Source organism: Petaurus breviceps, unplaced genomic scaffold (assembly GCF_028583685.1).
Source record: "Petaurus breviceps papuanus isolate PSGF00001 unplaced genomic scaffold, PetGlider_PUasm1.0 189, whole genome shotgun sequence".
Lineage (NCBI taxonomy): Eukaryota > Metazoa > Chordata > Mammalia > Diprotodontia > Petauridae > Petaurus > Petaurus breviceps.
This window is the reverse complement of record NW_027185809.1, coordinates 40,505,557-40,531,439: the sequence shown is the minus strand read 5'-3', so window position 1 is coordinate 40,531,439 and position 25,883 is coordinate 40,505,557. Positions and strand designations below refer to the sequence as shown.

Sequence of the window (25,883 nt, the reverse complement as noted above, 5' to 3'; positions counted from 1 at the left end):
CTTAGAGAGGGCTCTTCACAAGGTATTAGTCTGTTCAAAGTTGCCTTGACTCCCTCATACCAAGTAATTAATTGAAAAGGCCACAACTTTTAGGTAGGGCAAGGACTGTTTCTCATAAGGCTTTTGAGCTTCTAGCAGATTTGAAACTGTGTCCCTCTTCTCATGGAAGATTTCTCACCAAAGGAGAGCCTTGAACTACCCCAGTAGTTTGTCACCATGGGCATTCCACAAGTGTGCAAATAACTTGGATCAACAAACCTTAAACATCTCAATTAAAGTAAGTTTCTTCTCTAAACTTTTCTAAACTGGCCTCCTCGCCCTTCATCATTTCATCTAAGTCTTTCAAACTTTCTCTGAATTGTTCATATTCTTTTCCATTCCTATACCATTATTGGTTCAATCATACCTCAATTTTTGGTACATATTTATTTCCAGATTTTTTTCATCATAAATAATGCTGTCATAAACATTTTTATATACATGAATCTTTTCTTGTTGTTTTTAGCCTCTGTAGAATAGACCCAGTAGTGGGATCCCTAGCTCAAAGAGTACGTTTAATTTAGTAACTTTTCTCATATAATTTCAGATTGACTTCTATAACAATAAACCAATTCACAGCTCTGTCAATAGTGAATTTGCACATGTTATCCTCTGTCACCTCTAAAATAAGTTTTCCTATCTTATAGAATTTTTGATTTTGATTTCCTATCTTATAGATTTTTGATGGGGATCAGGTGACATGTCAGTGTTTTAATTTTAATTTTTATAGATTATTGGTTAATTTGAACATTTTTCAAGTAGTTTTTATAATAGTTCATATTTTTCTTTTAATTTTTTCATGTTTGATAACCACTTTTCTATTGAAGTATATTTTTAAAAAATAATCCTATAGATTTTTATCCTTTGTGTATTTTGAGTTTCAAATGTTTGTCAGAGATATTTAATGCAAAGAATTTTTCTGAATTCATATTGCCTGGCTATAAAAAGTTTTCCATCCACAGTTATGAAAGATATAGCCTTCCAATTTTGGCTAAGTAATTTATGGCATGTTTTTTTAAATCTAGATCTTTTATCAATTGAGGTATGAAGTGTTATATATTATTTTTCTTGGCTTCCTTTCAATTCTTCCAGAAGTTTTTGTTGAATAAAGAACCTTTCCCTGAGTATTTTGTGTTTTTTCAAACACCAGACATTTGTGAATATTTGTTTCATTATCTGCTTTATTTGCTTTGTTCTACTGACCCATTTTCAATTTCTTATCCATTTTTGCTCAATTTTGGTGAATATTGCTTTTTAATATATCTTAAAATCTAGTAGCTCCAAGTCTTAATCTCCTTTCTTTCATTTATTCCTATTATCCTTTAATGATCTTGACCTTACATTGTTTCAAATATTTTTTGCTATTTTTTTGTCTAATAAAGTTTCCCTTGCCAATGTGATTGACATAGCCCTAAATCTATAGATTAATTTGGATACTCTTCTAATTTTTGCTATATTATTAGCCATGAACATTGGACACATTGTGATATATGATTATGGAAGATATCTCTAAATATTTGGGTGTTTTATTTTGATAAAAATTGTTTGTAATTATATTTTCCTTTTATGTTTCTTGGTAAGTTAATTTCCTGATATACTTTTCCCAGTTAATTCCAATATATGTTAATTACCATATAATGACTTTTGTTGTTATATTACATGGAATTTCTTTTCTTTCCTTCTGAGTTTTACTAGTATTATGCAAAAAGACCGTTGAGCTTGGTAAATTTATTTTGTACCCTACTACTTTCCTGCAGTTATTAATTGACTCAATTAATGTTTGTTGATTCTCTGAAATTCCAATAATATATCATCATATCCTCTGAAGATAGAAGTAAGTTTGCCTCTCTTTTGCCTATGTTATTCCCTTGATTCCTTTTTCTTATCTTATTGCAATAGTTACTATTTATAGCTTTATGTTCAATAGAATTAGAGAGAGCGGGCATCTGCTGCTTTTTCTTGGTCTTATTTGGAAAGCCTACAGTCAGTCACAAATAATTCTAGTCCTTCATATTAGGTAGAGGCTTTTGATCATACTAAAAGAAGATCATTTTATTTCTATGGTTTTTTAGCATTTTAAACATGAGTATCTTATTTTCTTTTTTTTTTTCATTTCACTTTTATTTGCACTCTAATGTCATATTTACTCCCATGCCATAAGCTTTTGTTTCTTCTGTTTCTTCTGGGATATCTTTTTCTTTTGAGCAACCTCCTCTTCTGGTTTAGTTACAATTTGTTCCTTTTCAGTAAGTATCATCTCAATATGGCAAGGAGAACTCATGTATGGGTTGATTCAACCATAAGCTCTGTAAGTACGCCGTCACATTTTGGGAGCCTTGTTAACCTGGATATGCTCAATGACAAGAGAATCCACATCCAAACCCTTCAGTTCTCATTACTCTCTGCATTTTTAAGCATATGCAGCAAGAATTCAGCACTCTTTTTGGGCCACCGACCCTGTGTCCAAACCCATTGCTTAGCCTGAGCCCACCTGCCAACTCCATCATTATATCGAGGGAAAGGAACACATTGTTTCTTCAATGTGACATCTTTCAAATACTTGGTAGCTTTTTGGATATGCATGCCCTTGATAGCTTGGGCTGTTTCACGGGTATTCTTGAAGTGGACCCGGAGATTTGAACCCCTTGACTTACATGATTTTGTGGGGTTTTCAGGATCAAGAGAGTACCTCACCATTTTGAATGATTACCTAGGATGGATCAAAGGAAGAGCGAGCATCTTATTTCCTTGAAGGTTCTTTTTTTTTGTTTCTGTTCGTATAATCTTGTTATTTTAAAATCTATTTTGTTAACCCTGTGATTAATCATGGTTTTTCTAAGGTTGAAGCATCCTTAAATTCTTCAGGACGTGGATGAGCAAATTATGGTGTATGAATGTAACAGAATATCACTAGATGCTACAAAGAATAGAGTGCTCACCTTAGAGCCAAAAAGACCTGAGTTCAAATATGGCCTCAGGCACTAGCTATGTGACCCTTGGCAAGTCATTTAACTTCTAGTTTCCTTAGTCTCCTAAAATATAAAATTGGAATAATATTAGCACCTACCTCCCAGAGTTGTTGTGAGGATTAAATGAGATAATGTTTGTAAAGCACTTAGCACAATGCCTAGTGTGTAGTTAGTAAACATTTAATAAATACTTGCTCTTTTTCCCCTTCCCCATAAGGAATGAAGAATATGCCGAATTCAGAAAAATATAGAAAGACCTGGATGAAATGATACAGAGAGCGAATCAAAAGACTAATATATACAATGGCTACAACAGTATAAATAAATATATGAATCCAAACTGGTCCTGCTGGGTGTTTTTTGAATATATTGTGGTAGCTTCTTTTCTGATGTTTTCTTCAACATTTTATGTAGCTTCTTTTCTGATATTTTCTTCAACTTTTTATGTCAATATTCATTGATTTCTTTCTCTGTTTTACTTTCCTTGGTTTGACTATCAGTATCATATTTGCCTCATGGAAAGAGTTTGATACACTGCCCGTTTCTCTATTTCTGAACATTTTCAAGTTATTTGTTCTTTAAATGCTTGACAGGATTCACTTATACCCTCAAAACATCTCTCACATTTCCTTTACTCTCCAGTCACATAAGCACCACCTTGAACTGGTTGGTTCTTCCTACTTCAATTAAATCTCTGCCCACTTCAATCCATCCTGCACTCAGCTCCCAAAGTAATTTCACCTCAGTAAATTCTAATGACTTCCTATTAGACCAAAGATAAAATATTAAATCCTCTGTTTGGCATTTAAATACTTTTACAGCATTGTCAGTTCCCTGCTGTTCTGGTATTTTTACTTTACTTTATTTTTACTTTACTCCCCTCCCTGTCCTCTGTGATCTGACCACATCAGCTATCTTGGTGTTCCTCATACATCACATTATATTTCCTGACCCTCTTCCTTTTCACATGCCCTGTGCCTAGAATGCTCTTCCTCCTCACTCTTGTACCTTGGCTTCCCTGACTTCCTTCAATTCTGACTTTTAATCCCACCTTCTATGGGAGGCTGATCCAAAGTTCTCCCTTCTACCTTCTCTACCCTCTGCCTATGCTGCTGCCTCCCACTAAGATCACCTTCTATCTATTTTGTATGTATAAGTTGTTTCCACAATTAGAATGTGAGCTACTTGAGCACAGGGACTGTATGCAGTCTGTCATATGGGAATCATTTAATAAATACTTACTAACTGACTGATTTGTAGATTCATTCTGACCGAGGTTTGAGTCCCCTACCCCTGCTCCTCACCCCTTCACCCCTGCTTTGGCAGTTTATTTATAACTTGCTGAATTTCTTTTTCTACAGTCAATTTCTTTAGATTGTTTATATCCTGTTCTGTTAATCTGGGCAGTTAACATTTTTGTAAATATTTATTTTCTCTCCATTCTTTTTTAATCTCCCCTTCTCATTTTTGATTTTGACACTCTGGATCATATATGTGTATGTATTTATTTAATAAAATAAGATAATAGCTTATCTATTTTCTTAGTATTTTCATATAACTAGTTCTTAGTTTTGTTTATTAGCTTGTTTTTTATCTTTTTATTTTTTTAGAATTTTCCATAATTGTGCTTCTTTGGGGATTATGAAGTTCTTATTTTTCTAGGGATTTTTTTAGTTGCATGTTCACTTAATTGGTCTTTTTTTCTGTAGAGAAAAGGTTTAGAGATATACATATATACCCATAAGGCTATTTTGGCTCCATTTTACAAATTTTGGTATATTGATGTGTGTGTGTGTGTGTGTGTGTGTGTGTGTGTGTGTGTAGAAGCAACTTTGGGGGAGAGTTTAAGTTCTACATTGGTTTTTCTCCACACATCTTTGTCATTTTTCCCTCCTTCATTTACTTTGCTTATTGATTTCATTGTAGTTTAACAACTATGTGTCTATAGCATGAATAGCCTCTAGATACATTTAGTAAATCTATCTACTTTTCTGGTATTTGTCCTTTATAGTCCCATTTCTTCTTCCTCTGAGCACTTTTGGGACTGTGATGTTAGAGTTCAAGTATGGTGATTCTACTGTCCTTAATGGTAAAAAACAGTTTGTCATAGTATTTTTTACATATCTCTTTTATTTTCTTTTTTGTCCTTCTTCCATTTTTTTTCTTCAGTACCCATGAGAGGACTTTGCTTACTTGACTCTCTCTAAACTTTTTTTTTTTTTGCTTTTTGGAGGGCAATTGGGGCTAAGTGACTTGCCCAAGGTTATATGGCTATTTTTTGTGTTAAGTGTCTGAGGTCAGACCCGAACCCAGGTCCTCCTGACTCCAAGGCCGGTGCTCTATTCACTGTGCCACCTAGCTGCCCCTCTTCAAACTTTTTAAAACTGATTTTATTTTCTACTAATTCTCTGCTTTATGAAGTGATACTACTCATAATCTTCCATCATCTTTAAACTATAAGATTTTATTATGTTTATGGGCAGCTAGATGGCATAGTGAATAGAGTGCTAAGCCTGGAGTTAGGAAGACCCAAATCTAGTCACAGCATTGGACACAACTGAAAAATGACTAAACAACAACAGAATAATATTTATCTTTTAAATCAGTATTGTTATTGGCTGCCATTTCTCTTTGATTGTCAAGTACAGCACATGTTTGCAGATCAAGGCATTTTCTTGGCTCTTTCTTTGTATTCTTATAGTAGCTTTATAGTGGTTAAACTTCAGTATGAAGCCGTTATAATCAGTCTCAGTGTCATTTCTTACATCTATTTCTGATTACTCATTGCTGATTGCATATTTGAATAGGTTGGGACTTATTTATTTGAATTTTATGGCTTATTTTTTCTTGCTCTTTTTATTCATTCTGATTGTTTCCCCTGATAAATCAGTGCTCTAACTGTACATTTATATCCATATATATATATATATATATATATATGCACATTATCCTAATATATATGTGGAAAGGATTTGTGCCTATAATTTCATTGGTATGGCAAGAACTTCCAGATGAGGAAACACACTTGACAAATGAGGATATAACCTCTGCAACTTAAGAGTCTTAGAGAGTTGTATAGAGCACAAAGAGTGAAATAAGATTACACTACCAAGAGACTTAACTTGAGCCCTGTCTTTGTAGCTTTAGTGGAGATCGGCTTTCTAACCACTGTTCTCTGCTTTGTATACACACATGCACACATTCACAACCTACTTGTTCGTGCACATGTACATGTAAATGCTACTTTTTGACCAGATCTGAGATTTCATTGGTGTAGGAAACTCCCAGTGAGGAAACTTCCTCCACCAATGCCTATCTGCTTGTACTCTGTAATTTATACTGTTAGAGAACTTTTGGGGACAGTGAGAGGTACCCAGAGTTATATCATTGGTACATGTCAGAAGTAAGACTTGAACACAGGTCTTCCTGACTTTGAAGCTGATTTTCTCTTCACTAATCCTTGCTGCTTTTCTCTCTGCATGTACATAAGTATGTGTGTATATCTATATATATTTGCATATATGTAGATCCAGATTTCTTGGACTTTTTAGAGCAAATGTTTGGTGGAATCACTTTTCACTGAGACCTCCTATAACTTAATATCGGGAGCAGGAACCTTCCAAAATCTCTGGAGGCCCTTTTCCCCTCTTGCTGGCCCCTCCCCATTCCCAGTTAATCTACTCTGCTTTTGGATATGCCCTGAAATTGAGCTCCCCCCTAGCTGTTAATTGGAGGGTGCATAAGTGACACCTCACCTCAACCCTCTCTATCTGGATAGTCGTAGTCTGAGCATGTACATGCATATGCATATATTTGTAAACATATATAGATTAATTTAATGGATTGAATCCATCTTCACATCATAATCTAGGAAATACACATCTTTCATTTACTTTTTAAAAAAAGATTGTAACTGGAAAACTTAACTCATTTGCTTAAGTATGAATATGGTTAGTAACATTCCTGTGTTTGATGCATTTAGTACATTTTAGTGCATTTCTATTTGCAAATGGGAACAGTTGGAGCATTTTACTAAGGAGGAATACTGATTTTGATTGGACTATTTATAGGATGTTCATGTAATTCTGGGGAAAATATAAGGTGTGTCCCTGGATACCTGTCATGCCTTTTTGATGGTTTGTAATACTTGGTGAATCCTTGAATAATTCTAGTCACATATGCCATGAAATAATTTTTAACATATTTGGTATTTTAGTGTGGGAATTTAAATCACAGTAATTCAAATTTGTGAAAAATATTAGTGAAAATTTAAATAGTTAACTTTTTTAGAAGTGTTAATGTCACTAATATTTTAGATCCAAACATCTTGGATTTTTTAAGAGCAAATGTTTGTGGGAATCACTTTTCACTGAGACCTATAACTTAAAATCAGGAGCAGGGCCCTTCCAAAATCTCTAGAGGCCCTTTCCCCTCTTCCTAGCCCCTCCCCATTCCCAATTAATCTACTCTGCTTTTGGATACAACCTGGAATAGAGCTCCCCTAGCTGTTAATTGGAGAGTGCTTGATACCTCACCTCAACCCCTTCTCTCTAGATAGTCGTAGTCTGAGTTTCATCTAAACCAGCCATCCCACCATAATGCCAGGGCCTAAAAATAGGCACCTTATTTTTGCCCTGCTACTGCTCACGTGACACTCTCTTCTCCCATCCTCCCCTTGCCCATCACTGTTACTCAGGCAACAATAACTAAATCAGAGTGTTATCATTTCTTCTCGAAAGGGCATGACAAACTTCTAATCGATGACTCCATTTGAAATTCAAAGCTTCCTCCCCTTGCTGTCATTGTCCCCTAATTCATACCTTCCTTGTCTACCTTACCCAGGGTCTCATGCCCTGCCTTCATACCTGGCTTCCTTTAAGGCATAGTATCAGGGCATCATCCTTCAAGAGGCTTCTTCTCATCCCCACAGTTGTTAGTGCTTCCTGACCACAAATTGCTACATATTTAATTTGTATATAGCCAGTATCTCTGAACATCTTATATCCCCTAGAAGGTCAGTGTTTCCCTTCAGGTGAGAGACTGTGTCATTTTGTAGCTGAATCCTTGGTACTTAGCTCAATGCCTGACACTTAACATGTGCTTGTGGATTATTTAAGGCCTCCTGTGGGGCTTACAAGAAATGTGTCTTGAGCAGTTTCTCAAAAGAAAGTACATATGACACAGTGGATTAAGAACGTTAAAAAAATTGAAGAATATGTGATTTTTTTTAGAACCTCCTTTCAATGATGGATTTTCATTGATAACTTTAATAGCAAAGCCATTTTTATGACAGAGATGTGTGGGTATGAGCTGGGGAATCTAATTCTTGAGTCAATTTTTGATGATGCCACTAAATTATCTTAATGTATATTAATCTATATATTTGTTTTTGGTCATGGTGTAGGTAGATTTATGCTACTTTTTATCTAAGCAACTCTGTGTGGAAATATGAATCTTAGAGTCTCTGCAAGCCATGCCATTGTCTGTATGCTCATTTTTCCATGTGGTATTTAATAAATTAGAACAGTTTCTTCTTTTTCTTACACAGAGGAGACACCACAGTCTTTTTGGGTATCAGTCTAACAGAGTTTGGCTTTTATTTTAGAAATGAGAATTATTAGGGATAATCTAAAATTGTTTCTCATTTATACGAAATAGCACAAACCTGCAACACAAGAGTAACAGGTTGGTGGTGCTGTCGTGTTAGAATTGTAGCATTTGTGCAGAATTAGCTTAATTTGTAGCTTATGACATAGGGGCTGCGAGCAGTATCTCTAATAAGATTATTCTTACTAACCTAGAAACTGCATTAAGGCAATAGGTGATGTTATTCTGGTTTTCTTCCCCAAAATTTTTTCATGTCACAAGGTCATTATTTTTTTCTGAGAACAGACAAGTGCACATTAGGCACTTAATCTCATACCAGAATTTGAAAATTGACGTCATCATTTAACATCCTTTCCTAAGATCATTCTCCCTCCCTCCCTCCCTCCCCCCCTCTCTCTCTCACCCCCCCCCACACAAATGTAACACATATATGCAAAGGTATATATAGTGTAGTTTTCAGTATAATGCTTGTTTAAAAATGTTTCAACTTTTTAAAGACCAGTGTGCCTCATTACTGAAATCAAGTGCTTTTCATTATGTACTATCTATCTATCTATGTTGTATCTTAAAATAGAATATTTATATGAGTAATGAGAAAGATTTAAAAACAAATATTTATTAAGTTTTGGGTTCAAATCCCAGTTCCCACTCTTCATTCATATTTAACAGTGTCAGTCTCCAGAGCCTCAGTTTCTCTCCTTTCTAAAACAAGCATAATACTTGACTAGGCACCTCAGAATTGTCATAGGGAACATGCTTTTTACTGTTTAAAATGAATTGCTAAGTAGTATCTGGGATTTTAAAATTTTATACCTTAAAATAGGTTAGCATGATAACAGCAATGCTATCTATGATTTTCCATCTAACAACCCAAATCTGTAACTATGGCAGAATGACTGGAGCTTTGCCCTACGGCAGCAACAGTTCAAGATATTCCCCCTCATTTAGAACTGTAGGAAACACGGATAGCACTTACATTGTAAGCTGCCAGGACCCTCATAATCTGCATACTAGGTAAACTCTTTGTGGGCCCAACTCCACCATGTTACCCCTAGTGATGCTTGGGTAATAATATCCCTGTGTCCCAGACTCTTTGTCTCTTAGGAACAGGGTGATATCTCTGCTTCTTATTCAATTATCTCCCACCCTTCCCAAAGAACTTATATTAAAAAGTTTTTAATTTGTGCATATTGCATTCATTATCTTTTCCTAATTCAAATGAATAGGCAGTTTGACATTTTGTTGGAATCTGTACTCAGTTCCTAAAGTGAGAATGTATAAGCAGTGATTATATCCACCTAGTTTTTTTCTAACTTTTAATTTGGTGGTTTTATTTAACTTTTCAGGTATCTCTTGCTATATCAAGTACAGTTTTAAAGAAAATCAATGAGATATGTGTTCCTTGAGGGCAGGAACTATCTTACTTTTGCATTTGTATTATCAGTGCCTAACATGACTTAATATATAGTGATTGATTAATGATTCTTGTTATAATCTTTCCTTTCCCTTCACTTTTTGGGCCCATCACACTATTTTCTCAGTTTTCTTTACACAAAGTCTAATTGTTAATCATCCCTATGCCTCTATTTCTCCTTCATTAGCAAAATTGTTGCTAAATTTTACCACAGTTTTCTCAGGAACATGTCTCCAGCTAGACAGTTGTCGGTAATCTCTTTAAAGTTTGACTCTCATAATTTAACTGTCAGAAATTATCTTCTCTTATGTTTACTAGCTCTGCCATCTTCTTAATGGCATTTTTACGTCTTCATCCTGTCAAATAAATTTTCAGTATTTTTCCACATTCTCTATGCTCAAATGTTTCTGTATGCTTTATGTTAATAATTTCAAACAATGCCATATACTCCTTGCTCACCTGGGCCAGGTATTTCAGATCAGTATACTATTGAGGTCAAATTTAAATTTGATCTGCATTTAGCACTGTAAATTTCTGATAGAGAAAAATCATTTCACCACCACAGGCTGAATCTTTAAGTCTCATGAATGCATAATTTTACTCCACAGGCATACAAGCTGCTCTCATTCTGAAGAGAAGAAAGAAAAACCCAATAACTCAAAGCATTTGTTTAAGCAATATTATCACTATATACCAAGAACAAAACAAGTTGAGTGAGAGTATACATTATATATTCATATAATATATACATATATTTATATATGCTAATATATTTCTTCCATGGTGTCTCTTGTGCTAGTACAAGGCTTTTATTTAGCAATTAGCCTTTGCCCATTTCCTTTGATACCTTCAGATTGTCCATTAATCCCTCGTGTTTCATTTTACCACCATACTATGTTAACTGCTCTTAATCTGATTTCTTGGCCAGCAGCACTTCTTTGACATATATGTATGTGTGTTTTTATATAAATATCACATTGCATATCAGGGAGGATACAGAAGTGTTATTTCCATGACTATCTGCTCTCAACCATTAGGTCTCATGAGCAATCACCCTTCTTTTGGATTGTTGTTGCTTTTGGAACGTAGTGGTGGTTAATTTAAGAATAAATAAATAGGTAAACTGTCTGTGTCCAAGAAATGACACACTGAATCTCTTAAACAGAGGAAGCTGGCAGCTCTTCTCAAAGTCAGATCTTGATATTGGGCTGAGGATTTGCTTTGATATATTCTTGATTCTTTGGGGAGTATAGATGAACAGATGTCTTTCTGATGTAGCCAAGAGGAAATTTGCTGACAAGCATAAATATGAGTAGAGCAATAAAGCACGTAAACAAAAAAAATGTTGATTCAAAACTTTAAAAGAGTCAAACTCAATTTCCTGACTCTATCATTTTCTATATCCCTTAGCATAATTCTTTCCTAGTAGCCGTGCCTATAAGCAGTGTCAGACCAAAAATGACAAATTACATTTTAGAACTTGTAGTAGGTGAATTAAAAACAAATTAAATTTTAATTTCTTTCCTTCTTCTTTCAAGATCTAAATTATCCATTTAAAGTACTGTGCCTGGGTGATAGCTATTAAAAACTTGGAATATAAACAAAATAAGGGGACAGGATGTTCAATGTAACTTCCATTTTAACTTGGTCTACTCAAGAGACATTGTCTTCAAAAGGGTTTTTATAGGTACATTTTATTGGCCTGCATACCATTAGGACGTGTCACCTGTTACTCTTCTGGGTTACAAAAGGCCCTCGTTCTTTCTCAGAAATGACCCTTGCTGCCTTGATGAACAGAGTTTCAGGCATCTTTCCCCCTCCCTTGCTTCCACCCATAAAACTTTTTAAAGGTTTGTTCTCCATTATTAATGTATAAATTACACACTCTGAGAGGAGATCTCTTTGTATCATTTCTCTGGAAGAATTTCAATTTCTCTTTTTAATAGTCAAGAAAAATATCGTGCAGAAATAGATTTCCCAAGTTTGACCAAAAAAAAAAAATGATTCCACCATTAAAAAAAAAGTTCTACATATTCTTAGTAAATGAATTGGTTTCCAGCTAGTCAACTTTGGCTGGATAATCTATTCAGTATATCTGGTTCAGTTCTATTTATACCACATTAGGGTGAGACCAGGACAGCTCAAAACAGGAAAGGTCTGTATAGTACACTTTGGTGAGACCCAGGTCCAGTAAAAAGAAATGGGGATCTGGATGTTAGGCGATGGCCAGATGAGGGGAATTTAGTAATACTATAAATATTAATTCTGGTCTTTTTCTTGGTCACAAAAAGTTACATTTGAATTTGCTTTTCTTTTGATTTTGTTTTTAAAATGCTAATTTTCAAATTTCCTTTTACGTTCAGGTACAGTATGACCAAATTTAATATACTCCAGAGAGAACTTATGGCTTTCAATATTTAGTTTCTGAATAGTTCGAGGGTTTGAAGGGAGTGAACTTCATAGTAGCAGGAAAGAGAAAGAAATCTAGTTTCTCAAAGATTTTGAGGGTCAGGGGAGTGAGGTTCCAGTCCACATATTTTAAATTTATGTCAAGGACTTATTTTGTATCCAAGTTGATTAAAAGCAATCTGTAGTTACCTTTATGGAGAAGGAAGATTGAAAAATTGACTTGAACACGAATGAATTTACTTCTTCAAACTAAGTTTTGTCAGTATTTGAGGATTCTTCTGCTTTATAATTTGAATTTCTCCTTATGTCTCAATAGTTACTTAACCATGAAATCTAACTCTGAATTGTGTAAACTCTTAAATGAAAGTTCTGTACATATACCTAGGACAGTCCTATTTCCACATAATGACTGTTAAATATTTTGGAAAGTTTTGAGATATACTGTATACTTCTAGCTCCAAAATCCATTGATTGAATCACTATAAAATACATCAGAAGTATTTAAAATTACCTGAGTGATGATTGCTTTGCAGCTATTGCAAATTAATCCGTAAATATGTGTCACCTCAGAAAAAGGCTTATGAAAGACAGAGACATGGGAGCATGCAGGAGCCACTGATGGGGGGGAGTGGGAAGAAGGAACCACACCAAATCATGTCTAATAGGCCAGTCTTGACTGAGGCCATTCTAGTACCTTGGGCTTGAGGGTAGAAGGAAGTGAGGCACTCAAATATACCTTTCTTGTTCCCTGTGTGCTGATCAGAATCCTCAAGGACAATCTGGAGCTCTTTGTACCCGGCCATTTTGTCCTTCTTTGGCAAGAGAAAAGTCCAAATCAAAATGAACAAATATCAAGAATTGTTGAAAATTAGAGAGAAAAAATATTTAGATACTGTTCTACTCGTTTTATTTATAATTTTATTTTTTTTATTAGTAAGTCCTTTTCCATTGAAGCCCTCTGATACCTCATCATCTTATAGAGGATATTCTGGGTTCTTAAAGGATATGCCAGTTCTAACAGGTCCTAGAAGCTAGAGAAACCTAGGGTAATGGTCCAGTATATAAATGAACTGTTCATCTGTTTTCCAAGGACTAGCCTAGTTCAATTAGAAAGGCCCATTAGTAGGGTATTCTCACAGTGATAAAAGTCTTAGCATGGCCCTTCAAACAATCAAACACCATCTACAAGTCATAGAAGGGTTGTGATTTCCTATTAGTGAACTCACTGCTCAACCAATGAAATCAAAGTGCACATAATTTATAATGATTATAATTATGTTTGTAATCATCATACATGTAAGAAACCAAAGCAGCTTGGCTTGGGGGCCAAGCTTTTTTTGGAGGGGGGAAGGTAGAGTAATTGGGGTTAAGTGACTTGTCCAAGGTCACATGGCTAGTTTTTTTGTGTTAAGTGTCTGAGGCCAGATTTGAATTCAGGTCTTCCTGACTCCAGGGCCAGTGCTCTATTCACTGTGCCACCTAGCCTCCCCTGGGGGCAGTTTTTTAAAAAGACTAAAAATACTAAAATATTGTAACAGTGGATAGGGAGACATTAAAAATTAGAGACAGATTGAGGATGATAGTGAGGGGCAATCTACTTGAGGATGGGAGGGGCTGGGGTTAAAGATACAGGTTTTACTTTGGTGAGTGGAAGGACAAACTCTTCATTCGAAGTAAGAATGAAGGAGGAGATAGTGGAAGAAATGTTGAGGTGATGTAAAATGAGGAGCAGAGAAGAGGTAGCTCTCAGTGAATGGCTTAATTGTTTTCAATGAAGTATGAGACTAGTTTCTTAGCTGAATGGGTGGGGAAGTCTCCTGTGGGAGACTTGAGAAGGGACAAAACATTTGTTGTGGTGATGAGCATAAGGAATTGTAGGGCCAATGCAATATTCACAGTGCCCAAGATCACTATAAATATACCTGTGTGGTGCTCAAGTGCAAAATAGAACAGACTCTCCATATAGAAGACAGAAGCAAAACATTTATTCAGACACCAGAAAACCAAATCCCAAAACTATTAAGTCGATTCCATCATAGTAGCAAAGAAGTTAATAAGCCACAACAGCACAGAGAGCCACACCATCCTTTAGCCTTCCTACAAACCAGTGTTTACTCAAAAGCCTGACTGACTCCCTGGGATGCATGCTCTCCTCCCAACCATCTAGTCTAGCTCTGACTCCCAGCTTCCTGTGGGCTCTGCTTCACTCTTCAGCAAACTTCTCACCACAGGCTCCAAGTGATTACATTCAGTCTGTTATGGGGCAGAGATTATTTTCAAAGCAGGGAAGGTCTTCAAATTCCCTTTACCATTATAAGAATCAGTTAGGAAGATGAAAAAGGATTACTTTGTTGCAGTGATGGCCTAATTTAAATTATGCATCATCAGTTTGTAGTGGAACCTGATCAAAATGATCTTCATGATCTTCCCCAGTTCTCTTGAGCAGCACATGAATAGGAGCGAAGGAAAAAAGTGGTGGGAATGATCCAAGTTTGAGTTGGCACCATATGATGTGGGGTAGGATGTGGGTCAAGGATCTTGCAAATATAGAATAATGTAGAATTGAAATTGTTCACCAAAAGAATTGAGGAAAGGGAAGATAATTCAGGGGTGAAAATTTGGGAGAGAATTGAAGGTTAGAAAAATGAAGGATCAGGAATGATAAAGGATCAGATTTATATCTGGAATGGATGTTGAAAGTCACCCTTTCACTCCCATATGTTTATAGATGGAAAAATAGTGGCCTAGAGGCTTGCCTATGGTCATGGAAAGATAGTAAGTAGCAGTCAGAATTCGAACTCTGGTCCTTCCACTCCATTTCCCATGTTCTTTACATACCACCACCCAGGACACTGAAGTAGGGATGTCAGTTAATTTGGGCCAGAACATACCATTATTGAAATAAGGGTGGAAGTCTGGGTTGAAGCTAGATTATAGAGGGTCATATATATGTAGCACTCATTCTGGGATACTCTCTTCAACTTCCATTTACAGTGATGTGTCAGTCCTCAGAGAATAGGTTCTAACTCAAATTCTAATTACTCTGTGGTGCTGTGCTTGAGTCCCCACCAGTGTGTGCATTTGACAATCAGTCTGTAGGCATGATTTGTTCTAGAAAAGACATTTACTAAGATGGCGAAGTGAAAACAGTACCTGCAAAACATCCCTTCCCACCTCTAATAAATCCTCTTCCACAATGCACATGGCATCAGTGGGAATACTAGTTACATACATAGAATCTTATGGTGGTGAGGCACACATGGGCAGAACACATGTCACCAAGGCTACTTTATTTCTAGTATTGCTGATCCTCAAAGTCACATCCCTCCTGTGCAGTCCTTACAAACTCTTTCCCACCTCCATGACCTCTGGCAAAGTGAGTTGTTCTCCTCTCCATAGCTCAACTGTCAATTGAGAGAGCCAATTGTCAAGTTCATAGCTGACAATCTGGCTCTGCTCTGCCACCGATGCATCACACTCCTTGACAATGCTTCCAGTTTTTAGTCACTAACTTTATCCATATATGCTTAAACTGTCTCAAGCAGACTTTCTCACTGTTGATTGGGGAGGAACACAGTGATCAGTGGTGGGAGAAGGAAAGAAAAGTTACTTTTACCTCTTTCCAAGAGATGAAGAACTAATCTCTTCCCTCATTTTTGGCTCTTATTTCAATGTTTCAGATTCCCTTGACTCTTCTACTATTTCTAGGGCTTAGCTATTTAAAGTCCTCATAGGGTCATGGTCAGTTCATTTTGCTCATCAAGTTTCCAGCTTTGTTCTGATTTGATCAACAAAAGGTGTTCCATTTCAGAAGAGGATCAGTGGGTATTGACATCTTGTTACCACATTAACACCTGCAATCGAATCCAATGGGAAAGGAAGGACAGCATTTACTAAGCACCTCCTCTCTGCTAGGCACTGTGCTAAATACTTTGCAAATATTATCTCATCATCACAGCATTTCTTTGAGGAAGGTGATATTACTATCCCCATTTTATAGTTGAGAAAACTGAAGAACACAGAGGTTAAGTGACTTGCCCAGAGTCACAAAACTGAGTTTCTGAAGCTGGATCTGAACTTAGGCCCTTCTGATTCAAGGCCCAGTAATCATGGTTATATATCAACTGATGTGGAGGGTGGAGGACAATCCCTAAATAAAGAAATGTCTGTTTATCTGTATCTATCTATACATACATACATACATACATACATACATATGTATTTGTATGTATATGGGTGTATGTATGTGTGTATATGTGTGTGTGTGTACACAGAGAGAAGGGGGCTATACAGTGTCATTTTTGCCATATTAAGATTTCCTAGATTTATTGAATTGTAATCCTATCCCCCTGCATTTTTTAAACCTTATTTTTATCAAGTTCTAACGTTCATGGTTTTTAATCCACAATACATTGGCTTCTGTTTCTGAATTCTCTTTTTCCCAGTTCCATTGATCTATTTCTCTGTTCTTTTTCCAAACCAGACAGGTTTTGTAATTATTACTTTAGAGTACATTTTGAGTTTTGGTGATCCTATCTTCCTTTGCTGGTTTTCTTCTTCCTAGTTCATTATATTCTAGTCTATTTCCCTTTGAATTTTGTTATGGCTTTATTTAATTCTGTAAAATAACTTACTGATATTTTGATTGGCATTGCATTGAATTTACTTTGGGAAGGATTAGCATTGTTATTATATTTGCTAAACCTAACCATGAGCATGAATGTCCCTCCATATTTTTAGGTCTTAGTTTCTGTCAAAATAATTTTGAAATTGTCTTTATTTTGCAATCTTGTATATACCTTTAGTGGGCAAATAGGATATGTTTTCTTGTTTTTGTGCAGAGTTTTTTATGTCATTTTCACTTGATTATTTTTAGTGGCATAGAGCAATGCATGTGATTTTTGTGACTTTATCTTTCATTTATTGCCTCCATTTTTTGTTGTCATTGTCTATTGTAGATTTTCTAGGCATAGAATAATGAAATCTGAAAATGGACATATTTTCACTTCAAAGCTAGTACTTATTCCTTTAATTTCTTTTTCATGCTTTATTGCTATTGCTAAAATGACTAAAATTATATTAAATAGGAATGACTAGATTGAGCATCCCTATTTAGAAATGTTTTAATGGGAATGCTTTTAATGTTCTTTCACTGTATAAAATATTAGTTTGAGGATTCAAATAAATGATTTTGTCCTATTATGTAAATAGCTTCTTATTCCTATTTTAAAAATATTTTAAGTAGATGGGTGCTTTTTTATAGATTGCTCTGGATTTAATAATGTAGTCTTTATTTTTCCTTGTTATATAATTTATATTAAACCATCCTTAAATGCTATAGATAAATTATACTTTATCATTTTTTCTATTTAATTTAGCATTTTTATGACCACATTCATTAATAATATTGATCTGTAGTTTTCTTTCGGCTTTGTCTTTGTTTTAGAGATCAACATGATATATGGCTTATAGAAGGAGATGAATTCTTAATATCTTTATCTTTTATAAGGTCAGTTTAATATAGGAATTATTTGTTCCTCAAAACTTTGGTAGAATCTTATGAAATTTATTTTGAGCTGTTGGGTTTTTTGTGCCTTTTTAATTTAATTTTTATCCTGACCTTAATAAACACCTGACAGAATGGTCATTTCCACATATATTGTACAGCAGGGGAAGATTGTGTTTGAAACTGTGACTATCCATTGCTTTTAAGGTCAAGATGTAATTTGCCATGTTGTCCTTCTTGTCTGTCATTCCTTCTGACTTTCCTTCTATTCTCCTCCCTTTTGCAGGGAGGAATCTGGGGGAGAAAACCTGTAACAATCCCTTTCCCCTCCCATTTTCTATACCCATTGGCGAAAAACAAAGTAGAAAAAGGAAGAAACTTGCTGTGAATAAACATTGTCAAGCAAAACAAATTTTCATGTTGATCATGTCCAAAAATATATGTCTCGTTTTGAATTATCAGTCTATTGCCTCTCTGTCAAGCAGTAGGTAGAATGCTTTTTCGCTGGTGCTTTGGAGTTGTAATTGGTCATTTCATTGATCAGAGCTCTTAAGTCTTTCAAAGTTTCCTTTTATTATATAAATTATTCTGGTTCTGTTTACTTTATTCTGTATAGGTGGGCTGATGTCTTTCATGATTTCTGAGATTGTTTATGTAGGTTGTCTATCATTTTGTTATTATATATTATATACTTTATTATTATTAACAGCAACAATAGTAATAACTAGCATATATATAGTGCTTTAAAGTTTTCAAAGTTTATATATGTTGTCTAATTTGATCCTAGGAACAACCCTATGAGGTAAGCACTATTTTTATCCCTGTTTTATAGATGAGGAAACTCAGGCTAGGAGTAGTTAAATGACTTGCCCAGGGCCATACAAATAGGAAGTCTATGAGGTAGGATTGGAACTCAGGTCCTTCTGACTTCAATTTCTGCACTCTATTCACTATTCTACCAACTAGTAATAAGCATCAATTTCTCTAAGATTCTCAAATTTATTAGCATAATTATGTGTTTCTGATAAGCTTATATTGTTTCCTTGTTATTTTTGGTACCTTGAATGTTCTCTCTTCTTTAAAGAAAATTAGACTTCCAAAATGGTTTATCTATTTTGTTGATTGTTTTGAAACAACAAATCATTTCATTGTTTTCTTATTTTTGATATTGTTGATGTCTGTTATCTTGTTTATTTTTCCTTTATTTCTTAATTTTTCTATTGGAAGGCCAGTGCTCATGGCCAGGCCTCTAGTAGTTTACTCCATTTCTATGTTCTTTAGGTATATATTCAATTTGTTCCTTTTCTCTCTTGGCAGTATTGATGTTCAGGGCTATGAATCTGCTCTTGAGGAATGTTTTTGCTTAGATTTTGATATGCATTATCATTATTGTAATTACTATTTTTGTATGATTTTCTCTTTTGCCTAATCATGTAAACCAATTTTTTTTGTTTTCTTGTGAGTGTATGTTTTATTCAATGCATCATTGTTTATTATTAGTTAAATGTCATTATAATCAATATACATAGAATCTTTGCTTTCCTTTATTTCCCTGTGCCTTCTAGAATATATTATGGAAGGGTGATCTCGTGTATTCTTCTAGTCGATTCTGTGCCTACCTCTTTGCCTGTATGCAGTATTTGTCTAAGATATATGAACTCATGAATTGTCTGTAGATTATTCATTAACTTCATATCATAGTCACAATAGGTATTCTTCATTTCTTTTTTTAGTGTGTGGTCAATTAAACTTATTTGAGTGATTATAAGTCAAATTTGTGAGATTTTTTAGTGTTTCAGGTCTTAATTTAATTCACACGATGTCATCTGCAAACAAGAGTGTTTGGTGGATCAAATTCTCTATCAGAAATGTTCTGCTGGATCTCCTCCATAAGAGTGGTAAACACCACTGAACTGGACCCAGAATGAGGTCCATGAGGGTCATGGTAGGCTGAATTGGTTTTGGGAAATTGTGTATTTCTTTTAGCAATGCCAAGCCTTTCCCTAAGACAGAAGACCATCTTTTAAAAATTAGTATTCTTTCATTAATGATGTATGGCTATGAGTTTTGGAATTACAGTCTCAAAAAATGAAGTTGAGAATCATCTCAAAAGACCGGAGAGATATACATAATAGATATGATCAAGACACAACACGTTACTGAGGTGACGTTGTGCCAAAAAAAAGTCCAGTAAAGAACCTTGGCAGTAAAATGTATAACTAAAAAAAAATGAAGCAAAGAGAGTAAAGCATTCAACCTATGGATGGATCACAAGTTCCATTGTTATCGATGTAATGTTCAAACCCTTGGTTAATTGGGTGGACCCTGTGGTGAATTCCCGTGAATATGTGGAAGTAAGTGGTACTGGATAGACAGAGATGGATGGCTATTGCATTGCATTATTAAAGAGAATACCCACCAGTAAGATCTCAGACTCACTGAAGTATTATAAGAAGAATGTTTTGTAGGAAGGGAAGCATTAATCACTAAGAGCTAGCATAGATTTATTAATGAGAGGTCATACCAGAGTAATTCTATTTCCTTTTTTTCACAGCTTACTAAATTAGTACACGTTGAGAGTGCTCTACTCAGAGAGCACAAACATAGAATGTGCTGCACATTTTAGCTGCACATTTCGTAAACTCTCGTGATATTCTTATGGACCGTATGGAGAAATGTTGACCGAATTGGGTCAAATAGATTTGTAATTTATGAAATTACAAATGTAATGTAATGTAATGTATGTATGGAATGTAATCATTTCATCCTGAAAAGAAATTACTAATGAAATGTCTTAGGATCTGTTTATGACTGTTTATCCAACAATCTTTATCATTTACTTGGATGAAAATACAGATGGTATACTTATCAAGTTATAAATCAGAGGAAGTTGAAATAGTTAGCACATTGAATTAGAGGATTAGTATTTGAAGAGATTTCAACAGTGTAGAATAGGTTCTTTAGATTCAGAGTTGGAAATGCTTTGAGATGATGTAGTCCAAACTGAAGCTCAGAGAGATAAAATGGGCTTATCATTAAGTGTCATAGTTGGGATCTAAACCCAGTTCTTAATGATCCCAAATTCATTGCAGTTTCCATTATATGATATTTACTCCTTTATGGTTTGTTTCATCTTATAAAATGAAATTTAGTAAGTATAGATATAAAGTTCTCTTTGGGTTTAAAAAAATAATTAGCAAAAGTACAAGATATGGAGGCATGATTCATGTCATAAAGACCTGTAAATTTAGATGGGTTGTGAATTCACTATGAGACAGTAGTGTTCCATGGTAGCCAAAAGACCTTATGTTATATTAATAGAGGTATGTGGTCCAGAACAAAAGAAGGGGTAATCTTGTAGTGTATTCTGCCTTGGTGAGAAAACATCTTGAATATGATGTCCAGTTCTGAGCTTCAGATGTTAAGAAAAACATTGAAAATTGGTTTGCATTTGGAGGAAAGGCTTAAAAATCATGTTTTTTGAAGATTGGCAGAATGGATTTAGGATGTTTATACTAGAGAAGAGGATGTTATTGGATCTTTTTAGCTTTCTTTATGTCTTTGAAGAGCTGTTGTTTAGAAAAAAATATTTGAATATGTTTAGATCCGAAGACAGAACTAAGGGTAATAGATAGAAAATATGGAGAGGCAAATTTGAGCCCCAAATAAAAAGGAAAATTTCTTAACATTGTTACAAAGGGGAGGAAGAAATAGGCACCTGGGTATGCTGCTGCTCTCTTGGGTAAATTACTGTAGTCCGGAGGTCATTTCTCTTATGCAAGACATTAGAGGTGAAAACTCTAAGAAGGGAGGCCACAGTTCTCCTTTGAACAGAGAGAATAGATTGATAAGAAAGAGCTTGATAGAAAATCAAAGATTGTTTTTAGAGCCTCCTCTTCCACTAGGTATAAATAAAGGACCTGCTTTAATGTAAAGAGGCCACTAAAGAACCAAATGTAAAAGGACTTTGGCCAAGCTTTGGCCTAAGAGGTCTAGTCTTTCAGAGGTAGATAGCACTCTCCAGCTCTCATGATAGCAGTGGGCCTAGTGGGATATTCAGAAAGTTCTGGTACCACCCAGAATTTCTGTGTCTAGCAGTTCCCATGTATAGTCAGTTCTGCTATATCTTAACATATGTGTTCCTAAAAATCACTGAGCTTTGCAGAATCATACAATAAAAGTCACAAAATTTATGGGGAAAAATGGGGTTATGAGAATAACACTCAAAAATTTTCTCAGTGACACATAGAAAAAGATTGGAACCTAATAAAAACTATAGCACAGTTTTATACATGTTAGAAGGTTAAGAAATATATGAATACTACCATAAATAATGGTGACTGTGACCTCAGCCTGCTTCTTATTGGCTTGCTCCCATGTATCCCAGGTTGGCAAAATCAAAAGCTACAGGCCTCAGCAGGCCACAGCTCTGTGACCTAAAGTGTGAAGGCAGCCATGGCAGAAGGTAGAATATGTGGGCTGGAGATCATTCTCTTCTGCCTCCAGTTTCTGCTGCACTGGGATATATTAAACAGATATAGCACTTTACCTTGAAAAAGACCTGAAGTTTGCAGCTTTTTTTTACATTTATATAGCACTTACTACATGCTAGGCATATTGCAGCTAGTAAGTTTTTGAACTCATCTTCCTGATTACAGGTCCAGTGGGCATCAGAAAGGTTGCAGTTTGTTAGATGTTGTGAAATGGTTTAGTTTTTCTATGTTCTGTTTCAAATTGTTCCCTAATATATCAAATTCATATATATATATATATATATATTTTTTTTTTTTTTTTAAAGCAATCGGGGTTAAGTAACTTGCTCAAGGTTACACAGCCAGGTGTTTCTGGGTGGGTGCTAAGTGTCTGAGCCCGGGATTCGATCTCCAGGTCTTCTCTACACTGGAGCTGGTGCTCTTACTTGCTGTGCTACCTGGCCACCCCGAAAATTCATTTTTTCAAAACCAGTTTTAGCAGAACAGACTGTGTCAGAGCCCCTATAACATATTATAATAAGCAGCATTCTGACTTCAAATCTAAGCTACCTGAAAGACATGAGAAAGCACACAATAAAAAACCTTTCACCTAAACACATCAATGTGCATATTAATTTAATTACTGAGAATGTTACCAAGGATCACATCACAGAATTTTTGCAGCTCATTGGTTTTATATACGTGGAGTTTGATAAACAGATGAATCTGAGAAGACAGTTATGCACATGGATAGAAGACAGATCAGGGGAGAGTAGCCACTGTTGTATTGACCTCCAGGTGATTCAGCCCTTTTGGAATGGTGTAGACACCATTCTCAGTCTGAAGCTTACCACCTATATAATACATGAGGAGAAGGTCCAAGCAGGGGTGGGGACCCATACAGCCTCAAGGCCACATGTGGCTTTTTAGGTCTTTGGGTTGGGCCTTTTGACTGAGTCCAAGTTTTACCAAAAAAATTCTTTTATTAAGGGGATTTGTTCTGTGAAGTTTGAATTCAAATGACCGTACTTGAGGACCTAGAGGGCAACATGTGTCTTTGAGGCTGCAGGTTCCCCACCTCTGGTCTAAGGAATCCTGACTCCAAGGCTACTTGCACTATTGTAAATATTCTGGCTCTGACTCCTTCCAGTGAAACAAGGCAGTTCTTACTTTGGGACTTTAAATCTCACTGAACAAGATATTGTAGTATTTCTGCTGGTGGTGGGGATAGGAAAGCAAAAGTCAAGCACTCCTCTGCCAAGGCTTAACATACTGGATATCTCTTAGCTCTTGAAGGCTGTTAGACTGCAAACTGAGGCATCTCTCAAAGCTGAATTTTGGCAGCAGCAATGTTGTGAATTCAGTATTTAAGCCTAGAGAAACACCGTTTTTTGTCTTGTCCAGAAAGTATAGTTCTTACTAATTGCTGAGAGAAACAGCAAACTAGCAATGACCAAAAAGGTAGGAATATTCCCAGTGCTAAAATCCTCCCTTTACCAAACCTACAGCATTTTAAATTTAAACTTTCTCCATAAATCTTTGGCTAGTCTGGTGACGTGCTTGTTAAAAGCTTGCTTGACGGCTTAAGGTTCTTCAGGAAATCAGGAAATTAAATTTTACAGCTTAGTCGATGAGAAAAAAATTCTTTAAAAGTTCTAAACTTAACAAATACTAAATAAATTGAGTATTTCCAAATAAAAGTTATAACAGAAAAAGATTATGCATGAAATTGCAAATCTCTATTATTTATAACTTTTATAATAAATTTAACATTTAACTTTTAATGCTTTCTTGCCTCTATGTGCCTTCCTTTTGTTCTCTTCTATGCATTCAAAAAAATTCTTCAATAATGCTCTTTTCTTGATATTTGGTGGTGGTTGTTTTTTTTTTAATTAGGAGAAATGCTATCACTACCTCCTCTTCCCCTCAGCTCTCCTTTAGGAAAAAAGAGAAAACAAACCCTTGCAGTCCATGTGCATATTGAGACAAAATAAAATTCCACATTAGCCATGTCTGAAAATGTATGTCTCATTCTTAATGACGGGTGTATCGACTCTGTTTAGATCTGGGTAAGCATTCATGCTTCTCCTCTAGTCTGTTGGAGTTGTGGTTGGTCATCACACTGATTAGTTCTTAGGCTTTTCAGAGTTCTTTTTCTTTACAGTGTTATTGTTATTGTGAACGTTGTCTGCCTGATTTTGCTTAATTCACTCTGTATCAGTTCATTAAGATCTTCCCAGGTTTCTCTGTTCATTGTCCCTTTTGTCATTTCTTTTGGTATATTCATATGCCATAATTTGTCTAACTATTCCAAACTGATCGTCGTATCTTTAGTTTCTAATTCTTTGGTATAATAATAAAAAAATTTCCATAATTTTTCCCTAAAAAATGCTTCATTTCCTTTTTTCTTTTGTCTCTTTGAGCTATAGTGCTAGAAGTAGTATGCATGGTTTGCTGACTCTTTGTATACCTTCCAACTTAATAGCTGTGTGACTTGGAGAATATCACTTCTCTGGGCTTTTTTCATGATCTAAAAAATGAGGGGGTTAGACTCAGTGACCTCTAAAGCCTCTTCCAGATCTAAATCTATGAGTCTATGATCCAATAGTTAGTTCCATTTTTTTAATAAAAAAAGGAGTTTTTAAACTTCCTTAAACATATGTTTGTCTTTTGGGGACTGTAGTTATATATGATACCAATTTATTGAATAGCTTTATTAAGTTACTTAAATCTATTTAAAAAAAAAGATGAGTTGAAAGGAAATAAAAAAAAACCTTTAGGTTATAATTGGAATTTTATTTCTATCCCCAAAATTCATTTATTAAATGGGGATAATATTTTATATCTACCTCATATGTGATTAAAGTATTTTATTAACCTTATATAGTGGAATAACTGAAGAAACTATCTGAGCTAACTATTTATTAGCAAAACATACATGGATCAATGGACTCCTCAGTTCAAAGATCCTGAATTCAGAGCAAGCCAGATTTTTATGTATTAAAAACTATTAATTAAATAAGACCAATTAATTAAAAGAACCAGCTTACAAAATTAGGTAATTTGATTTCTCATTAGAGGAAAGATTAGTGATTTTCCTAGCTGAGAGAGGGAGAGCAAACAGGTGCAAATCCCTGAAATCAAAAAAAGAGTAGTTGTATTCCCCCTCAAGTGTCTGTATTCTATCAAAGGAACATGGAAACAACAACTGGTTGATCAGTATCAGGCCACTTTTCAAATAAGACATATGGGTTGCTTGAGATGTATATTTGTGAGAATACTCCTTGTGATTTGACTGGGTCTCTGGTCAGTATAACCTAGGTCATTAGTTAAGGGTCAACAGGTCTAGAGGTGTTCTACCTTCCCAGCCATGAAGGGCTAGGTTCAAACAATGCAATAAAGTCACAATTCCCACAATTGAATAAAATTTTCTCACAAGACAGAAATTGAACTAAGCCTATAAATTA

At 35.1% G+C, this 25,883-nt stretch overlaps 1 protein-coding gene across 11 annotated transcripts in view; it reads left to right on the top strand.

The window, feature by feature from the left end:
• CEP128 (centrosomal protein 128) overlaps positions 1 to 25,883 on the top strand; it is a 576,359-nt gene that overhangs the window by 357,332 nt on the left and 193,144 nt on the right. The window contains exon 19 of one of the 11 annotated variants that reach the window (XM_069092351.1): positions 3,226 to 3,877. The exons of the other annotated variants lie outside the window; for them this stretch is intronic. Within the exon in view, the coding sequence (XP_068948452.1) occupies positions 3,226 to 3,278 (53 nt within the window). The 3' untranslated portion in view covers positions 3,279 to 3,877. Of the gene's footprint in view, positions 1 to 3,225; positions 3,878 to 25,883 lie in introns of those variants that run through there. 11 annotated transcript variants of the gene reach the window in all.